The 20704-nt window shown below is 41.9% G+C and overlaps 2 protein-coding genes and 1 long non-coding RNA gene across 4 annotated transcripts; 1 reads left to right on the top strand and 2 right to left on the bottom strand.

Moving 5' to 3' along the window:
* The first annotated feature begins 3480 nt into the window (after positions 1–3480).
* LOC111077781 (maternal protein pumilio) lies at positions 3481–16712 on the top strand. 2 transcript variants are annotated; one of them, XM_022372185.2, is made up of 2 exons: positions 3481–4572; positions 13616–16712. In XM_022372185.2, the coding sequence occupies exons 1-2, from the start codon at positions 3727–3729 to the stop codon at positions 14978–14980; spliced, it is 2211 nt and encodes a 736-aa protein (XP_022227877.2). In that variant the 5' UTR covers positions 3481–3726; the 3' UTR covers positions 14981–16712. The 2 variants fall into 2 exon arrangements, with proteins under 2 accessions (XP_022227877.2, XP_022227879.2); XM_022372187.2 differs by lacking the exon at positions 3481–4572 and adding an exon at positions 11629–11822.
* LOC111077782 lies at positions 7451–8339 on the bottom strand. Its single transcript, XR_002608194.2, has 2 exons — positions 7858–8339; positions 7451–7787 (listed from the first exon to the last, which is right to left on the bottom strand). It is a non-coding gene; the product is annotated as an uncharacterized LOC111077782 (long non-coding RNA).
* LOC111077778 (dnaJ homolog subfamily C member 7-like) lies at positions 15710–19759 on the bottom strand. Its single transcript, XM_041593833.1, has 5 exons — positions 19478–19759; positions 19295–19420; positions 18778–19230; positions 17857–18701; positions 15710–15735 (listed from the first exon to the last, which is right to left on the bottom strand). The coding sequence occupies exons 1-5, from the start codon at positions 19588–19590 to the stop codon at positions 15710–15712; spliced, it is 1563 nt and encodes a 520-aa protein (XP_041449767.1). The 5' UTR covers positions 19591–19759.
* Positions 19760–20704: the final 945 nt, after the last annotated feature.

The raw sequence follows: 20704 nt of genomic DNA, 5'->3' as shown, positions 1-20704 counted from the left end.
AATTCCAAGTAAATCCCTCAAAACTGTGCTACTTAAAAATAAAACGAGGCCGTAGACGGCGACCGATCAGAATGCAAAATGGGGAAAACAAAATTTTGGCCAAATATCCATCATTTAAAGGAAAATTCAATTGAATATTCAAACCAAATCTATCAGAGAGACAACAAAAGAGAGAGGGAGAGCGGAAAAAGTGCGTAAAAGGCAGCGTGGCGTAAAAAAACAAGTTCTAAAAATAGACCAAAATGTGTCGCGTCTAAAAATTGACGCAGAAGTGGCGCAAACAACCAAAGCAAAGCAAACAACTAAATACAAAAAAAACACACAAACAAAACAAAAAACCGTGCACGCAAGACATTTAAAAAGCAAACTGAACTGAACTAAAAAAAAAAAAAAACAAATTAAGGTTTTTTTTCATGAGCTTCGTGTCTGCCTTCTCTTTTGCACTCCCTGTGTGTGTCTCTGTGTGTGTGTTTACCGTTATGATTCATCCAGCTGTTTGCGCAGCGTCGCAATCTGCGCACAAAGAAATATTGTACTTCTCGAACATTTTTGTCCGAGAGAGAGAGAGAGAGAGAAGGAGTGAGAGAGAGGCGAAAACCAATTACTAAACAATTTATTAAATGAAAATTTGGTGTGCTAAATCATGCACTAAGTACACAAAGAAAGGCACTTTCCTATTGATATATGGTATACTCTATACTATACTATATCATACTATACGTTACATCTATTACGACAAGTGCTAACAACGTAAAGAAAATTGCGTTCGGGACCTGCGAATGCGACCAGGAAGCAAAAATCTACGTTCGACAAAGATTGATGTAAAAGCGAGATGCCGCATAGTATAATGCGCAATGTGCCTGTTTGTGCGAGTGAAAGCGCACGTGTCCCTGGTATATAGTATCTATGTGTGTGTGTGTGTTTGAGTGTGTGTGTTTGAGTGTGCGAATTACGCTTCCGTCTATTGTGAATGACGAGGCGCACTGTGAGCACTGTTCGCCTTGCCATCTTTGTTGTTATCGTTTTGCCGTTGTAGTTGTCATACCCATCGGTAATCGTACAGGAAGAGGGTATAATATACTCGAAACGATTGGGTGAATGTCACAAAAAACAAAGAGAGAAGCATATCCTATCCGATCGATTCTTACTGAGAATCCAGAATCGAGATTTTTGACATGAAAGCTGTAAGATCTTTATTCGGCATCTAAATGTTGTAATGTACCCATGTTAATTCAGTATTTATACAGTATCCGTAAGAACCGTACGTAGTATGTTAAGCTTGAAAAACTATAAAAACTTCTGTAATATCCACGCACATGATGGTTATATTTTCTATATCTGTATCAACTCGAGCTAAAGCCACAGCATTTACATTATATCTAATGAAATATTTTCTGTGGTGTCCAGAATGCAGATGAAAGAAAGAAATTGTGTTATGAATTTTATGTAGAGAATTCTAACAATTATTTGGATCAGATCTGAAAATTAAATGTCCGGCATAGACAATGAAATATTCCCTGAAAGTACTGTTCTTCTCCGTTGAATTTAATTTCTCAACACTTTCTTATTGTATTAGAAGGTATCTCTAAGTCTTCACACTCTACTCGATCATTCTTACTTGCTTTTTGTTGTTGACTTGTGACATTTACACACACACATGCGTTTTTTCTTAACGGAAATTTCTTGGTCGCCAGGCATTTTGTACAAATTGCGACATTTTCCCCCACGACTAAAAACGTTCGTGTACGAGTATGTCAAAATGTTAATACCGAAATCTGTTTTAAGAAAAACTGCTGCATCATGCGCCGTGGACTTGGTTCTATATAGAACAAAAAAAAAAAAACTAACCTAACGAATATACTATATGTATGTATATGTATGATCTCGGGGCATACTATACTAAGTGCCACTGACCTAGGCAGGCAGGCAGGCGCTCGGTGGATGACGTGTTTTGTAAACTGATTAAAAAATTGCTTGCTTGATTTTTATACGGAATTTCTGAATGGGAAAGCATGTTTTGATTTTTGTTTTTGTTTTTCTCATTGTGTACAAGTAGATTGCAAATGTCGATCATCTAAAGTTCAGATTGGGAGTTCATTAATGATGCGAAATCGATGTGGTTTGAAACAACGCAATATCAGTATAGGAATCGGATTTTCCATTTGTGATACGATTCCAGAAACAGGTTATGGAATTTCCTAAGCCCAAGAGCATGTAAACATAACAGATAAATCTAAATACGTCACAGCTATTTCATCATCAGATGCAAGCGAAGATAACGTTGCCGGGCGGGGGGCCTTATCTTGTTTAAAGATGTTTCGGGATAAGACCGAAAGAAAAAGTTTATTTTTAACAAAAGAACAAATAGACATTAGAGTGCCGTTTTATTTGACTTTCGAATGAGGCAAAGAATCAGATTAGAATTGTCATTACATTATTATTAAATGTCAATTACAAAACAGTCATCACAGTCAGTCCATACGGCGGGGGGGTTTTCGTTATGAAATCAGTTTAGCGATTGTACAAATATCATTCAAAGGTTGTAGGAAGTTATGTCTATGGAATTAAATTTTTTATCAAAGAGAATCTATGCCATACTAACGAGAATAATCATGATGATCTGTTGACTGTTGATCTTTTTTCAATCTAAAAAGTTTGCTTTCAATGTAAACTATATTCCACTTAATTTATTTGCGCTTTAAAATATTAAACAACTGCTTTACAGCTTTAGCACTGCACTAAATGTCGTTAAAATATTTAGATTAGTTTCCCATTTCGTACATTCCTCCATTATACTCGTACTGCATTGGAAATATGTCGGTTGACTTTTCGCAATAGACTTTCAATTTATCAATTATATGCCAAATCAAATAAAAATCCCCAGCAATTAACAAGTTTACCTGCCACCGAACTGTACAGCGAGAAATAGAGATAGAGGGGGCCCCGTTTTTCAGTTGGCTAATAATGACGATGAGTGAGAGGGGGTTTGCCTTTTTTGTTTTTTTTTTTTGCCATGCTTAGTTGTTGGCATGAAAATTTCCTATTTTTGATTAGCACCTCTAACTCATACACAATGTTTGCCGGGTGTGGTGGGGGGGCGCATGGTACAGGGCACGAATAACAGAGTTAACAGAACTGGGTCCGGAATGACCAGCCCCGAACAGTTTCGCTGAATATGTTTCGATTGCCCGGTAGGCGCTGCTGTATGTGAGAGTGTGCGTGATTGGGTGAGTGATTGAATGAATGAATGAGTCACGGCTATCATTTGAGCCAGGCACGGACTGTTGGAATAACGGTGAAAACACTGTGATAAAGCCACTGCAAAGATTAATTGAAATACTTCAATAGGAATTATCTTTACAGAACTGTTATAATTTATAATATCCTGTAGCTAGAATTTTGTCCGAAAATAATTCACTAAAAATACCATAAAAATACTAAAAATCGTAATTTTTGTCTCCTTTCTCTTTACAGTTATTTACCAAGCAAAAGAACAGTGCTAAATGAAAGAGAATGAGACACAGTCGACAGACGAACAGAAGACGATGTTGATTGAGTGCATTTCGCGCGACATTCCCTGAGAGTAAAGCCACAAAATAAGTGCGAGCGAGAGAGCGTGACAACTAGTGAGTGATAGTAGTGGGCCAGAAGTGCAGCGTTACAGAAAGCTCAGCGTTACAATACCACACACTACACTACACCCCCACCGAGTGAGCGAATTAGCAAATGAACTTCAATCCGGCCAGCGTTGTAGCCGCAGCAGCAGCAGCCGCCCACAATACGCACCACACCCACCCCCACCTACTGCATCAGCAGCACCACCACCCCCACCATAATCAGCAGCCCCACATAATCCCACTGCCCAGCTACAGCAGCCAGCCAGCGATAGTGGTGGGTGTGGGCAGCGGGACAGGACTGGGAATCGGAGGAGGAGGAGGAGGTGGAGGTAGCTCCGCGGGCAATACAGCTGGCAATATATCGCCCAAAATCATGGAATGGACCAATGACGATGCCCTGGAGCTCATCGAACAGTATCGCTGTCACACAGAGCTCTGGAATCGGGCCGATCCCAAGTACAAGGACAAGTTGTGCCGGTTTCGGGCCTGGTCGGAGATTGCCGAACGCTTCGGTTGCAGCAAGGCCGAGGTGGAGCGCAAAATGAATGTCCTGCTCACCCAGTACCGGCGCGAGAAGCACAAAATGTTTGTGAAAATCTATCAGGGCATCCAGCCCAATCCGTCCAAGTGGTATGCCTTCAAGCGGTTCGATTTCATGGAGGCCGGCGGTGGCAGCCTAAGTGGTGGCGTCGGCGGTGGCCCCGGTGCAGGTGTCCTGACCAGCGCTGGCAGCAACATTGTGGCCAATCCTGTTGCCACCTCGGCGGCGGCAGCGGCCACCCACAATGGGCTCAATGGACTGGCTGCAGCCGCTGCGGCTGCTTACGAGAGCAGCACCATTGCAGCAGCGGGCAATGGTGGGGCGCCCGGTATGGGGGGCGGAATCGGAGGAACAACACAGCCCGCCATGCAGCATAGACGCATCAAGACCAAAGAGCTGAAATATTTCGGAGCGGTGAGTAAGCGGGGCGGAAAATAACCCGAATGCGTAATCGCCAAAACCGAGAGACGGACGGCAAACAAGTGTTGGGGGCTTAACCCCAGGGTGGTCAATGTCACCGTTCTGTGTTTGATTAGCTGGAATTTCCCCCTTCAAATAAACTTGTGTGCTTGTGTGACATTTCGGTTAGCAACAAGTATTTGACAATCATAAAAGCTTTAATTCCTGTAAATTTGATTTTGTGACGAAATCCATTGTACCGTTTATTTTAAGATAATATTTTTGGAACCCATAAAATCAGTTTTCTTCCAGCTTCTGTTGCCTGGTCATGGTCTGTCGACTTTATTAAACGTACTACTAAAAAAATAAATATGACCTACACCTTGCTGGAAGAGCACTTAATTTTTTGTTTTGCCTGCAAATCACGTGCGTGGGAGGTTTATCAATCGCTTAGCAATAGCTCTAATAACGCATCAAACGCATTGTACTTTTATCAAGTGAGATTTTATTTTTGGCACACAAATGGGGAAACTGTTTTCTAGTGTTAATTCCAAATCAAAACAAGCGCCAAAAGCTACCAGAAAGAGAGCGAGCGCCACACACAACACACACTCCAGTCCAGCAGGAAAGAGAGATAGAGAGAGCCAAAGCTGAACCAATCAAACATGTGCGCGAGTGACTTGCTGTTTTTGTAGCAGAGCGTGATTTTTGCTTTGCTGTGTGTCTGATTCTCTCTCCGACTTTCAGCTCTTTCAGCTTTGTGTGTGCTTTTTGTTGTTGTTGACGATCAAAACAGAATTAAAATTTTACGCATAAATTTTTCTTAGAAATTTGCGATGGTGTGTGTGCGTTCCTCGACCGCAGCTACACGAAATTGTCTCTCTCTCTCTCTCTCTCTGGATTGTATGCGCGTGTTTTGTGTGTGTGTGTTTGTCTGTTATTTGCCTTGTCGCGCCAGGCAAGCAGTTGAGCATTTCGTCGCCGTTTGCTCTGTTCCGCTCTCTCCGCCCCACCCTCTCTTCGTCTGTTCATCATTTTGTTTTTTTTGTATGATGAAATGTTTGTTTTGCACCGCGAAATGTTTTTCGAGAATGCGACTGCGACGCAGGCACACTTGCCGATACGTTAGTACCCCTTTGCAGAGGGTATGATGACTTTGTAAGCTGTTTGGAATTCACAAAAACGAATCGTGAATATTCAATGATATTTGGCTCACACCTTTAAAATTAAAATCTGAATATTACTATCTGAACCATATGTTTTCATAGGTATCATTAGCTTCGACACCTGAAGCTAGCTTTCTGGATGTTTTAGTTGTTGCTGTAGATTTTGTTTTTGTTTTGTGGACGTTTCTACCGCTTCGCTTTGGCTTCTCTCTCTCTCTGACTCACTCCTATCTTTGAAATGCTCTATCTCTGTCTGCCGTGATTCGTTGTGAGCTTTTGTTTTTACTTGGCTCTCTCTCTCTCTCTCTCTCTGTCTCCCTTTAGTTTTTTCACTTGTTCTTCGTTACTGTTGTTTTGCTGTTGCTTTTGTTGTTGTCCTTCTTGCTGCTGCTGCTGCTGCTGCTGTTGTTTGTCAGACTTATCAAAACAAAATGCGAGTCGGAAAGAGTGAAAGAGAGAGAGGAGTACGGTGCGTCAACGTTGTTGTTGCTGCTGCTCTCTGTCTCTCCGTCTCTTTGGTTGTTTTCATTCGCTTTTTGCTGTTGTTTCTAGAAAATAAATGAAATTTCTGTGAGCAAAATAATACGAAACTTGGCGCCTGGACTTTTGGGTGGGGGGAGTTTTCGTGGTAAAGTAAAGGACGCATAACGAATAGGTGTGGGAGTGAAAAAAGAGTGAGCAGGTGGAGCGGGGCATGTGGCATGCAACTTGTTTGTTCAAGTCATGTCACCTATTGTTTTCTGTGTTGTCCTGTAACGTATTTTGACATTTATGACTAGACAAATAGCTTTAGCACAAAGACGGAAAGTGTGACCACAGGGATTGTTGGCCAGAAAATGTCACACAAATAAAACAGTTATGTGTAGAGAAATATCATTATCAATGGGGCACAATATGCTTACATACATATGTACAATTGTTTTCGCATTAATTCGCATTATGGTAATTATGGTAACAGCATTATCGATAATAGTGAATTAAATAAGCCAGGTAACTGACATAACTCTGTATATACTGCCAACCAGAAGATCCCAAGTTAATTAAACTTTATCTTAAAAAATAATATTGATCGATAATTATCGATTGACCAATAGGTTGTCGATAAGTTATCCAAATTTGTTTTTTTTATACAGCTTTTGGCGTTATAGTCATGCTGTTTTTTTTTTTATTGTCAAATACCTGAATACCCCAATTGTTATGCTCACTTTTGACATCGGTTCCAATTCTATATCCCGCCACCCAACCTATCAGCACCCACATCCGACGACACCACCCCTCCCCTCCAGCTCTATCCCCCTCCCTGGTTTGCAGTTTGTTGTTGTAATTGTTGCTGTCATTTTACCGTTGTTCTCTCTTTTGGTTTTTAGCCTCTGTCTCGTGTTTTTTTCGCTGCTTTTGCGTCATTATTATTTGCGTGTGCAGGCATGACGCCCATGCCCATGCCGATGCCCACGCCCACTTACGGACCGCCCACTAGCGGCCAATGCCACCCACATCAGCCCACTCCCGCTCCACCACCCCCTCCCCTGCTCTTCTCATTGTTATGTATTTTTGTTCATATTTTGCAATTGTTTTGCTCTGCGGTATTTTCTTCAAGACAACAACAAACAACAAGAAGAGAAGGAAGGAGCTGAAAAGTACATCGCTGTTGTATCCATACCCTTTTCCAGAAGGGTATTACGAATGTAACCAGATTGATAGCCACAAAAATACACAAGCTGTTGATATAGGGATATAGTGGGTTTATATTCTTATATTCTTAATACGATTAATTTCAGAATTTTGAAGTACAACATTTAAACTTTGAAAAAATTAAAAGAAAATGTTGGAATTATTGGGAAAAAGTTTGGGTTGACGGAATTTCGGTTGCTTTACTTTTGGCTGAGTAGCATCGTGGGTGATCTTAGATCTTGCCGGATAACGCATGCGGAACTTCAAAAACTGTCGGCGCATATTTTCGTGTTTTCTTTGGTGAATACCTTGCGCATGCGTCTGATGTTTGCCTGTGCTCTTTACGACAGTCATTTCGTGGCAACTTCTGTTTCTTAAATTTGCAACGAAAATCTGGAAATGAAAACACAAATTCTCAAAAAAAACTAGTTATTATTTTGTCACAGGAAAAATTTGATGTTACCTCTAGGAAAGCTGTTCAGTATCTGAGTAGAAACTTTAGATGATTTCACTATTATGTGCTGACATTCTATACAGGGCATGCTGTATCAAAGCAAAGGAACGAACGATATACAAGGGTAGCAACGAGATCGGCGTTGGAAGTTAGTTTTCGTTTCTTGTTGCTGTTTTGGTCCCGCTATGTTGTGGCTAGCCAGCAGCGAGACGATGCGCCGCACGCATTGACTTGCACTCCCCCCCACCCCACTCTCTCACTCTCTTCTTAGTTGTTTGTGCTTCCTATTGTTGTTGGAGTAGCAGCAGGAATACCATGCACTTGTTGTTGCTGTTGTAATTCGCGTTGTTTTGTTTTCTCTCTTGCTCTGGCCTATACCTCTCCTCTTTTCACAACCCCCTGCGGCGTTTGGATGTGCGGTGGCGGAATGAAAAGTGCAAGGCAAATAAGCAGCAACAGCAAAAGTAGTGGGAATGGTAGAAGCGAAGGAGTAGCTAGCAGCGGTAGTGAGGGAGAAGGAGTAGCAGCGGTAGTGAGGGAGAAGGAGTAAGTAGTAAGAAAGGTTTTTACTATTACAAGGTGGGGAAGTCCCTGAGAGTACTCTCTGTTGGTGGGGGCAGAGCACACAGAACGCGTGAGCTAGTGGCCCAAAAATTAGGCTACTCGGTCCCAGTGAGCGGAAATGCTCCACCTTGTGTAAAGAGACCTTGGGAGTAAGAGCAACCCTGCAGCAGCAGTAGCAGCAGAAGGAGAGAGCAGCAGAGTGCAGCGGGAGTGAGAGCCAGCAGCAGCAGCAGTAGTAAAAGCCGCGAACGGCAGCGCAGCGCAGCACAGCACAGTAAATAGGCAGCAACAAAACTGCAGTCAACTGCAACGCTGGCAGCGCAGTCGACGTTTGTTTTTGTTTACTCATTCATTGTTTAGAGCCCGCTGCAGCAGCGCTGCAACAGCAGTGGAGCAGCGCCGTGGCGTAGCGTATGGAAGTTTTTTGGTTTCACGTTGATGATGATGATGATGATTACAATACAATGATGATGATTAGCATGGGGAGTTTTTCGTTGATGTTTTTGTTGCAGTTGTGGAAAGTTATGCAAGAATTTTGTTGTTTTCATTTTTGTAAAGTTCAATCGTGTGAGAGGGATGGGGATATGGGTTTATACCGTCCAGAAGGGGGAACCACCCCACAGAACAACAATGTAGGTGAAGATGTTTATGAGAGAAACAAAGTGAAGAAATTAATTAAAATTTAATATAAATTGTAGCATTTAAAAAATCTACTAAAATTTGACTGCTAGGATTTTCAAAGGAGAGAAAGCTAATTAAAAGAGCAGAATAACATTTATCAAAATACATAGGAAGGTGAACCTATTCTAGGAAAGGATAATATCATGCTAATATCCAAAAATGATTGAAACTTTCAATGGGAACTATCTCTGAAAAAGTAAATCATATAACACAAAAACTGACTCAATTCAAGGGAAAAGCTTTCAGCGGGATTAAATCTCGAACAACAGTTGACAACCCTAAAACTGACAGGTGCGACAAAATGCATGCATGCACTCCACATGCAGTTTCGTTTGCTATTTGTTCCACTGTTAATTTTACGACTTCCCCACCCTCCCATGGCAAGTGTATGAGGTGAGCAGGGGATGGGATAGAGAGAGGGCGCTTGCGCTTGCGGTTTTCATGGCAGTTTTCATTAATGTTAGTGTAGCATTTAGTGTTGTTGTTGTTGTTGTTGCTGTTGTTGTTGCTGTTGTTGCTGGTGTTGCTGCTGTGTGTGCGCTTTTGTGAAAATATCGCCATCGTACTTCAAAAACATTTGCGTGAGCAGAAGCAGTACAGCGGAAAGGAGGGAGGGGAGACACAGCTAGCGACAATTGTGGAGAGGTGGGGTTAGGGAAGGGGGGATACTAGAGCGTTATTTGGTATATTGATAAGAAGGTATGCCAGTTCGAGAGAGGGCTCCAGATTCAACCACATCTGGTTGGATAATCCATACCCATAGAATGAGTATAAAGAGCGGAGCGGTGCTCTGCCTTACCTTCTTTTGAATGCACTTTGTCTCGAGTCGAGTCAAAAGGAGTACAGTGACGACGATGACGATGGACGACGACGCGTAGTTTGTGTAGTGGATTATTTATTCATTGGATTGGATGATAATCAGTTTGTTTACATTTTTCAGTTGCACACAAAACACACACATAGAAAGAGAGAGAGAGAGACAGAGACAGAGAGAGAGAGAGAGCGAGCGCGAGATGAAGAGGGAGAGAGAGAGTGATAGGAAGAGCGAGTGAGAGCGAGTTCATTCTCTTGTCTGTTTTTATTTTATTTGCCTTAACAAAATAATAATACAGACATGCAAACACGCACACACACACACAACCAAACACACACACAGACAAGCTCTGCTCTGAATGCGTAAACAACAAAAGCAGCTGCAACAATAATAACAACAATTGTGTGGGGAAGGGAGAGATAGTGGCAGAGGGAACGAGATGGATGATGGTTGATTGTAGCGGGCGGAGGGAGAGCAGGTTGGGTTGGGGACCTAAAAACAGCAACGATGGGAAAAACAACACGAAATGTTCAACTGTTATTTATGATTCCCTAACAAACAAAATTATGAATGAGTTTTGCGTGTGTGTTTTAAAGAGAGAAATTACAATTTGTTTAATTTCGAAATATTAAAAAAGTTTTTATAATCGGATTCGGAAAATTTGGAGCAAACATAATTTACACATTATTATTGTAATTAGAGCTACTATTTTAATTAATTTTATATATGTGATTTGACCTGATTTCATGCGGGTTTGTTTACCGTTGGTTTTCGTTGGTTTGCCTTAAAACAGCACCACAGGAGTTTTGAGATTTCCAATCTGAGGGACAACTTTGATTCCAAGCCCTTCGTTCTCATTATTGTTAAGAACTCCATATTAAAGAGCATTCAAAGTTCTTTGTAAGGCACGAACTTTTTCTCATGCTTTGCTTGTTTTTGTCAATGTTTTTGATGGAAAGTTCTAGGCGCCATAAACGCAGACAAAAGAAGAAGGAGAACCAAAACACAACAACAGCAAATGACAAAATCCAGAGATCGCCAGACAGACAGAGACAGCGATAGCCGTGGAGTGACAGAGAGAGAGAGAGAGAGAGAGAGCGGGGAGCGTGATGATCGTTGACCACATTAAAACTGTTTTTGTAGTTGTGATTCTCGGCGTTTTTGTTTTGTGCGGCCCCAAACGTGGGGTAGGTTAATGCTAATGTCATTAATGAAAGCTCTCTCGTTTCTAAAACTCTACGCTCTTCGCATAAGCAACTGTCACGTGCTCTTTCGTGTAATCTCTCTTTGGCATTTAGCAAACTAATGATGATGTTCTCTTTTGGTTTTTGACAGCGAATGATAATCCGCTCTTATTGTGTTTTTCTGAAAACTAATGATGATTATGCTCAAATGTTACCAATGCTGGACATGCTCCTAAAAAAATTAAATGCTGACATTCGCAAAAGTCTCCCTCGCAAGGGAACGAATAGCAACAACATTATCTCCTTTTATCAAATCAAAGAAACCGTTAAGTGTCTCTCTCTCTCACTCTCTCTCTGTCTCTTTCCCACACTCAAGCACAACAAGTGTAGCAGAATTGCGCTACTCTTAAGAGTTGAGTTGAACGCTCTTTTGAATCGTGCCGCTCTCCGCGTTCTGTGCTTTTTGATATTTTTACTACGCCGCTAGAATAATTTCGGACCAAAAAATATTACGAGTTCGAGTCGTGTTCTCGTTGCGGCGGCGACAGCAACAACCAAAACAACACAAAAAACGAGTGTAAACATTCAAAAACGTTTCATCTATTGGTTTTCCACGGAATATTAAATATCAGAAATCTCAGATAAAAGGAAAGATGCATTATCAGAGCAGCAATGCGAATATCAACAGTAGCAGTCTGTCCAGAATCCCCATCGAAGGAACAACAGCAAACGTAAGATATTCTGGGCAGGGAGGGGAAGAGCTCTACTGTAGCTTTATAGAGTTCGGCTCGGAAGAAGAAGGTTCGGTTCGTGCACTTTGGCACCTTGCGCGACTCTCTTGCTCTCCCTTCTCCACCTCCGCCCTCTTCTGGCGCTCTGTGTGCGAGTGAGTGTGTGTGCGGCTGCGTGTGTCTGCTAATTTGTTTTGATCGTTTCGTGTGTTTGTCATCGTTATTCCACCAAAAAAAAAAAAAACCAAAACAAAACAAATCCAAAACACGATTCTAAATGTGGTCAAATTATTATTTATTTTCCATTATCATAATTTTGTATCATAATTTTGTTTGTGTGCATCCCTTTCTCTATCTTGCTCTGGTTTTTTTTACAGACAAGGTATGATTTTTTTTTAAGCTTATCCAAGTCTAAACGTGTTATCTTTCTTGGCAAAGGGGATTTGAAATACAAATCGGATGCTGCCACATGAACCATCGATCGCTCGAAAAGGGTATATAACGCTTCGATTTCCAAAGCTAGTCTTTCATTCATCTTTTAATTTATGTTATGTATTCTTTGCTCAGAGAATTAGCCGATGAGTGCACAAATAACAGCATTAAGAAAGGCTTTTGACCGACATTGGAATGCTACGCCAAAACAAAATAAAGCACAAATATCCAAATAATTATACCTGATATACCGGATATAAACAATTGACAGACATAAATGCTGTCTCTTTGGGGTTCCCAACGGTAAAGATTTTTATGCAAAAATCGAATTAACATTTGAATTAAATGCGGGAATGCAATGCATATTTTTTACATGAAAATTAGAATGATTTTAGAATTTAGGATAAAGGGAAATTCAGTACGGAGTACAAAATTTGATTGAGTAGAATATGATGAATAAATGAACATACATACATATGTATGTGTGACTTTTGAGATTTTCAAGATTTTCCAAATCAACCCAAAAAACTCTTATCAATAATAAACTATTTCCCAAACAGAAACCTCAATGAAATATATATTTTGTTGTTGTTTGAAAGTGAAACTTGAATCAATAATATCCCGTTCCATATGCCGTCACCGTTATAGTCGATTTTGAAATCTTGTGCCTCTTGCTATCTCAAGAATTTATTAGATTCAACCTTCGGCACACTTTCGAGTATACCTATTATCAAGCTGGTAACCAGACTCCTCTTCGCGAAAGGAAGATAACAAACGAAGATAAAACATTTGTCATATATAATAATAAAGTGAAGAAGAAGAGAATATTCTTTATGGTGACTAAAACAAAGGATCTAACTAATAAAGGAGAGGTATTTCTTTATTGTTTATACTTCACACATTTATCAAGCAAATACTGTAAAAGAGAGGAGAATTATACGGACAATGCCGTGTAATGCGGAGGATCACAGACAGAAACGTAGAATAGCTCGACCGATGGGCGCTGTTGCATTACGCGCGACACGAGTAACGGAACCAGGTTTAATTTACTTCTTCCTTATAATTCCTAGAGCTGAAGGAACTCTACTTTATATGGAAGAATCGGTTGATTGTGGTTTAAGATTTATTTATAATGCCCCATAAAAAGCACTGAACAAATTTTCATTGAGTAAATGTCTATGGCTGGGGACTTTGATTCATAAGTAGGTCTGGGTGCAGGGCTTTTATCTCGAATGGGGAAAACCTTTTCGACGGCGTCACGATGACGATGAAGATGACGATGACGGGCACGAACCTTTGGACACACGCGATTGAAAAGCTCTTATCTGAAAGTCTCGTTTGTTTTTGCTTCTCCCTTGCAGATGGGCCTCAACATACCCATGCTGATAGCGAGCAGCCAGACGCTGGACAGCTGGAATACGGCGGGCCAGTACTCGCCCCCGATATCCGGGTCTGCAGGAAGCGATCGCGGTGGCAGTGCCGGCGGCGGAGTGGGATCAGTATCCCAGCAACAGCAGCAGCAACAGCAACTGCGAGTGCCCCTACCCATGGCGTATGGCAATGCGGGTACCCCCTATGCCGGCGGTGGGCCGGGTAGCAGCAGCAGCGAATTCCAGCCTAGTCCCCACAAAACCATGGACACCTCGGATACGGAGGACAACAACAACAAGGAGGATGCAGCTGCGGCGGCGGCAGCACTGGGACAACTGTCAGCCAAAGTGGAACGACGCTCGCCCCACTCCGCGACAAGTGGGGGACCGGGAGGTGGACCCGGTGGAGGAGGTGGAAGCAGCAGTCGTGATGCCAACGATCCTGGCAGCGATCCCGCAGAGCGAGGCCCCTTGAGTGAAGCGGGATCCAGTCCTATACCCAACACCAATATGCACGAGGCGCACAAGAATCATCTGCTATCCAGTCCGGCGGCGATAAGAGCCTCCACGCCCCGCCAGGCGCACGAGCAGCTCCTCCATCCGCACGTACATCCGCATCACCTGCAGCAGCAACAGCAGCAGCAACAACAGCAGCAGCAGCAGGCGCCCCAGCAGTCCCATCCACACCATCCGCATCATGGCCATCATTCGGATGAGCTGGACATCAAGCAGGAGCTGGTGGACTACTTTCATGGCCAGCCCGTGGGTGGCGGCGCCGTGACAGGCGTCGTCGCCCCACCAGCCCTCGAATCGCATCGTTCCTATAGTTCGGCGGGCGAGGAGAGTCGCCTGCCGCTGGACATGGCCCAGGACCTGAGGGTGGCGGCCCAGGCCAAGGCCAACTTTGGCGCCTTTGTACTGCCGCCACGCAGTGGCACCACCACCACCACCTCCGCCACAGCCATGCCCCTGAACATGAGAAAGCTGACGGCTGCCTCCAGTGCCGCCGGCCATATGCTGATGAACTCCCTGCTCAGCTCAAGGGAGAGCATGTCCGACGGCGAGGAAGTGGACAACGATGAGGCCACCGAATCGGCCGCCAGTCCCGGCCACGTGAAGAGCAGCGTTTCGGCCCAGGATGCCAGCTCAGCGGCAGCGGCAGCGGCGGCAGCCACCGCCTTCTATGCGGAAAGCCTGAGCCGCGACGACTGCGATTTCGTGGGCTCCAATGTGTCGATGAAGCTGCGAACGATGGACCGCACCCAGCGGATCATTGCCGAGAAGCTGATCAGCGAGGTGCTCTACTACGGACAGTTCAACGAGCTGGAGCGTACGGCACGGATTCTGCCCAAGTGACAGTGGCGCCTCAATAAGTGGACGACGACAAATACAACAACAACGGGGACTGGAACTGGGACGACGGGGGGTACAACTACGACGATGGGTCTGGGTCTCGGTCTCGGTCTGGGACTGGGCTACGGCACAGTGGGTGGGCGGCGGGGACGTTTGCGGTCGGAGCATGGCAAATAAATGCAACGAAATTCCATTTATAAAAGAAAATAGTCAAAGCAAAACCAACAAACAAAATACAACAAACAAAAAACAGTACAATTTATTTTTAGTTTATTTTTTTGCCAGAATTCCCCCATGCAACGAAGGGGGTCACACACAGACACACACACACACCACTTGTACAAAGCATTAAGAGATGGAGGGAGGGGGCAGCGTTACTTAGGGAAAAGATATAGAAAAGGTTAGAGAAAAGGTACTTAACCTTGGGCATCCGCATCCCCGTTTTAAAAAGCGAAATTAAAACAATAAGCGAAATAAAACACACAAACCAAAGTTACTTTCTATTCGGTTCTGTTCTTGAGGACGGGGGAGGGGGAAGGAAGCTGCAAAAACAATAGTTGTTTAATTTGTTTTCAATATTACACAAAATACATAGAACGTATAATAGGGTTAAAGTCGGGTCGGGGAAACATACCTGAGACATCTAGCTAACAGAATCTCAGTATTAAATATAACAAAAAAAAAATACACTTTTACATATACCATAGGGGAGAAACACAACACAACACACCGCTACAGCTGACGCATGGAACAGGATCCTGTAAAGCATTTTTGCCATGTTTATAGTTAGATTCTTGGGTATACAGCCTCTCGTCCACTTCTAGGCGCGCACCAAAACATACACCTCGCTCTAAGAATCAAAATCAAAACCTATTATGGTAAAGACAAGGAAGGGGAAATTACTAAAAATGAAACAACAAAGAAAAACACAAACCAACTAACTCATGTTCCGAAAGAGCTGATTGATGGATGGCGAAAGGCACTTGTAAAACCTATACTATACACCTATATATGTTTACTATATATCTGTCTATGGATATACATGTATATGTATGTATGTATATGTAAATGGAAAGTATATAATATAATATAAGTATATATCATTGTACCTTATTTTGAAACAGAAATGTTTTGTTAGTCACATATGTCTGGTCGTCGAGAACACAGCAATCCAAAACCCAACAACCAACAACAACAAAAAACTGAAACCAACCAACAGAAAAATACAAATAAGCTATCACAAAAAAAAATTAAATAAAATAAAATTAAAGTAGAGTCAAACAAAAAACAAACAAAAATACACTATTATAAATATTGTTGTAAGAGGAAAATGTATTTTAATATATATATATTTTTTTTCGTTTATGTTTCATCTTCTTTTGTGTGCATAATTATTGTACATTTTTTTTGTAGGTCTTAATGATTTTTGCATAATATTTAAGTAGCTATTTTTTATTTTTGTATGCAAAGCAAAGCGAGCAGAAAAATAAGAAGAGAGAAACGAAACATTGAATTAATTTATATAAAATAATATATATTACGTACGTTTATAAATGTATACCTAACAAAATTATGGGCAAATTAGTTAGTCACCTAAATGAGAGAAAGAGATGTGGACGATGATGATGATATGATTATGATGAAATGCAGCTCCGGCTTTTGCTGTTGCTGCGTTTTTTTAGCCGTAGTTTTTACATTAGTCTAGTGAAAAAAAAAAATCAACAACAAAAAGTCCAAACCGTAAAACAAAAAGTCAAATGTAAAAAAAAATAAATATGGAAAATTATACAATATATAAATTAATTGTGTGTAAAATTAGCAAGAATTTGTTTGGCATCGATGTGTGTGTGCGGTGCGGTGCGAAGCGATAGTTTCTGTGTGTTCTGTGTGAGTGTGTGCATGGAAGGTAAACCAAAATAATGAGTTTTTTGTGAATGTGTACAAGAACAGCTAAAACAAAAACAAAAAAACAAACGTAAAATAAATGTGTGTACCTATTTGTCTGACAAGCATTGTAAAAGCGACATGATTTTGTTTTATTTGATGGTTTTCGTAAGGTAATTATTGGAATTAAATTGAAAAAACACAGGTTTGTATAATAAAATTAAAAAAAAATAACAATATAAAAAAATTAAAGATAAAATAATACCATAAATATGATTTAAATTCGTATAGTTTGGATTTATTTTACTTGAATTTTAATAGATTTATTTAGGTTATAAAAATGTCTTGAATTTTTTAAGGCAGTTTACGTATTTGACACCGCAACACCACAACTACATGTAATAGCATGATTTTTACATTCCCAACGCATCTTCATATAATGTAAAATTCATGTATGAAATAATTATTTATTTATATATTATATTATATTATGTATTAATTTGTATAGCGGATCACCCGGTCCAAACCTTTAGGATCCGTATAATTTGATGGCGGCGGCTCTGAACTTCTTCAAATGGAGCACTTTAAGTATGCATATGGAACAGTTGCTTTGCTCGAAATAGAGTCGCCTCCTATCACCCATTCCCATCTAAACCCAAAATATGTATCCATTTCTGGTTGATTAAAATTTTATTTTGATGCTCGTGCTTTACAGATGATTCTTTCAATTTAAAATTGCTTCAAGCTAAAATTAATTATAATTCAGTTTAAACTGAAATCGTTACAGAGTATTTTTTTGTGTTTTTAACATTGTTTTTTTTTTTTTTTGTATCTAGTAACTGCAAAACAACTTAAGTTGTTGGGTACAATTTAATTATGATAATGTTGGAAGCGCCGAAAACTTGGTACGTTTGAAAAACACGTTGAGCTGCAAGGGAAAACAAAGTCAAATTAGTATATTGATGGCCAAAGATATAGATAGATGGAAGACATACCCATCGTTGGCTGTGCATTATTCTGTGCGTTGTCGTAAATCGCCTTCTTGCGCGCATCCGACAGTACGGCATAGGCCTCGCCCACCTTCTTGAACTTCAGCTCCTCCGCCTTGCACTCCTCGGCACTGCTGTTGGCATGTTTGTCCGGATGGTGCACCAGTGCCTTCTTGTGGTACGCCTTTTTAATCTCCTCATCCGATGCATTCCGTTCTATGCCCAATATATTATAGTAATCCCTTGTCATGGACTTCTGCAGGGCAAGCTTGGCCTCGCGAAGCAAATTTTCAATATCAGTGGTCTTCTGCAACTTGAGGGCCGACTCATAGTCTGCCACTGCCTCCTCGAACTCCTCCAGATCATTGTGGCAGCGGGCACGAAGCAGCAAGGCCTTCAGATACTGGGAGTTCAGCTCTAGGACGCGACTGCAATCGGCCACTGCTTCCCGGAGAGCAACAATGCGAGTGTTGACCAGCGCCCGATTGTACAGAAGCTTCGAATTGATGTCCTTGTTGTGCTCATCGATCTTCAGAGCATCGGTGTAGATCGTATGCGCCTCACGATACCGCCCCGACTTGAACAGCATGTTGCCGTTCTCCTTCATTTCCCTCAGCTGTTTGCACTTGCTGCGCATCTGCTTCGACTTGTAGTGGTCGGGATCGAGGGTCAGGGCGCGCTCAAAGTGCAGGATGCCCTTCTCAAGATTGTCCGTGTAGTAGAGGCACAGACCGCGCACATATATGGCGTCCGCCGAGGTGCTGTCCAGCTTCATCACGCCCACGGCAATCTGCAAAGCCTCATCGTGGCGTCCCAGGTAGGCTAGACACTCGCCCTTCAGGAGACTATATCTGCAAGAGGAAAGGTTGAACAGTGCAAAATTAGTTTCTGGCAACGATCTCTGATTTGTTACGCGAAATACTTTACCGAGTGGAAGCCGGAGCCAGCTCCAGGGCACTATCCACGTGGTAGACCACATTGCGATAGGCCTTTGTGTCGTAGTTGGTCTGTATGGTCGTCTCCAATTGGCGGAGCTTCTGCGCAGACTGCTGTTCTACTTCGACATCCGTGTTTTGGGCATTCAGTTCCTTCAAAGTCTTCACGGCCTGCTCCGTGCCAATGATATCGCCCAGCGCCAGGCAGCACTTGGCCAAATTGACGTACGCCTTCTGTAAGCTTGGATTCAAGCGGATGGCCTTGCGGGCATCCTCCAGGGCGCCATTGTAATTGAGAAGCAGTAAGTAGATGGCAGCGCGATTATTGTAATACTGCGATGAGTCTGGGCACAAAGTGATGGCATCCGAATAGTGTTTGAGCGCATTCTGATAGTTTTGTGCCTGATATTGTTGGTATCCCAGTTTGTTTTTCTCCTCACCCATTCTGCCAGTCGATGGAAATGGAAAAGCGTAAGCCTGTGGCGAATCATTCAGTGGCTGCCTCTTACCTTTCTGAGCCTGGTGTCGAAGAAGAAGCGTGCCCCTTGTGGCCATCAACCGTGTTGATTTTCAGCACATTTTGACCGTTCTGTGTGTTCTTTTCAAGTTTCTGCCTCTTACAAGGAAAGCTGCAACTATATAAAATGAAAATACTTGGGGGGGCTAGAAATAATTCAGTTTCTGCCTCTCACCCTGCTGCTGCGTCACCTGGAGGATCGTGGATCTCGGGCTGCTGCTGCTTTTGTGTTGGTGGTGGCGGGTACCACTCCATTTGCATTTTACATTTAATAGTTATATTCTTCATTGCTCGAATTTGCTTTCTTTTTTGCACACTTCTTATATTTTCTATGCTCTCCTCTTCTTGCTGCTTTTCGTCGGTTTGACGGCGACGCGCTCTACTCTAGGGTTGCCAAGCCGTCGAAGGCAAAATAGGTAATATCGATGGCTGTGATTGTGGACGATAGATCACTGATCGCATCGCTTGTTATGAGATCTAAGCGCTAATAACCGTACGGTTAGAAATGACTACATCGACTCGAATTACAAATATTATAAGATTTGCATGGCCTACAACCGTTTTGTGGAACAATCGATAGGGTAGTGTCGTATCGATAGTATCAGCTGTCAGTTGACTATGGCTGCAAAACCATCGATATTTGGCGCTGAATTCAAATAAATTTAAAATGCCCATGGCGAAGTTTGGGAATTACTGCATCCTAAGTACTTCCTAGAATAAGTAAAGTAGTAGATGACCACAATGAATTTCCGGCACAAAACTAATGAACAGCGTATTCGTTCATTTGTATGCTGATGCTGTAAACATCCTCCTCTGCTCGCTCAAGTCTTTAGACAATTATACTTCTGAATAAAATCAGTTGCCACACACCCAAATAAACCGAACGGCTGTCCATTTCTGGTTGATTACGATTTTTACTTGATGCCCTTCTGCTTCACATATTCATTCTCTCAATTTATAATTACATCAAAACTATAATTATACTGAAATCATTACAAAGTGTTGGTTTTTTTTGTGTTTTTAACATCGTTTGTGTTTCTTGTAACTTAAAAATACAACTTAAGTGTCTGGCTTAAAGATTACGAAATAAAGTTGGTTACACGATTAAGGCCTACGCATTGTTTAATCATTAATTAATCAGTTATTCCTCTATGTGATTGGAGGCATGCACACATGACTCGCTGGGCCGAAGGACTCGTATTATAGGAATTTATTTAAATGACACACTCATTCGCCGCACACTCTCATTTAATTTTTCTAAAATATTTTTACATATATTTGAAAATTTTGGTAAACTTTTTGAATGCCGCCGCCCCGTGTAGGTAGTATAGGAGGTTAAAATTAACGTTTACAATGTGGATGGTGGTGGTGGTGGGGGGGGTGTGGAACATTAAACTAGAAA

The sequence above is a fragment of the Drosophila obscura genome, unplaced genomic scaffold (assembly GCF_018151105.1).
Source record: "Drosophila obscura isolate BZ-5 IFL unplaced genomic scaffold, ASM1815110v1 contig_200, whole genome shotgun sequence".
In the NCBI taxonomy this organism is placed as follows: Eukaryota; Metazoa; Arthropoda; class Insecta; order Diptera; family Drosophilidae; genus Drosophila; species Drosophila obscura.
The sequence above is the reverse complement of the archived record's forward strand: the minus strand, read 5'-3'. Positions and strand labels throughout refer to the sequence as shown.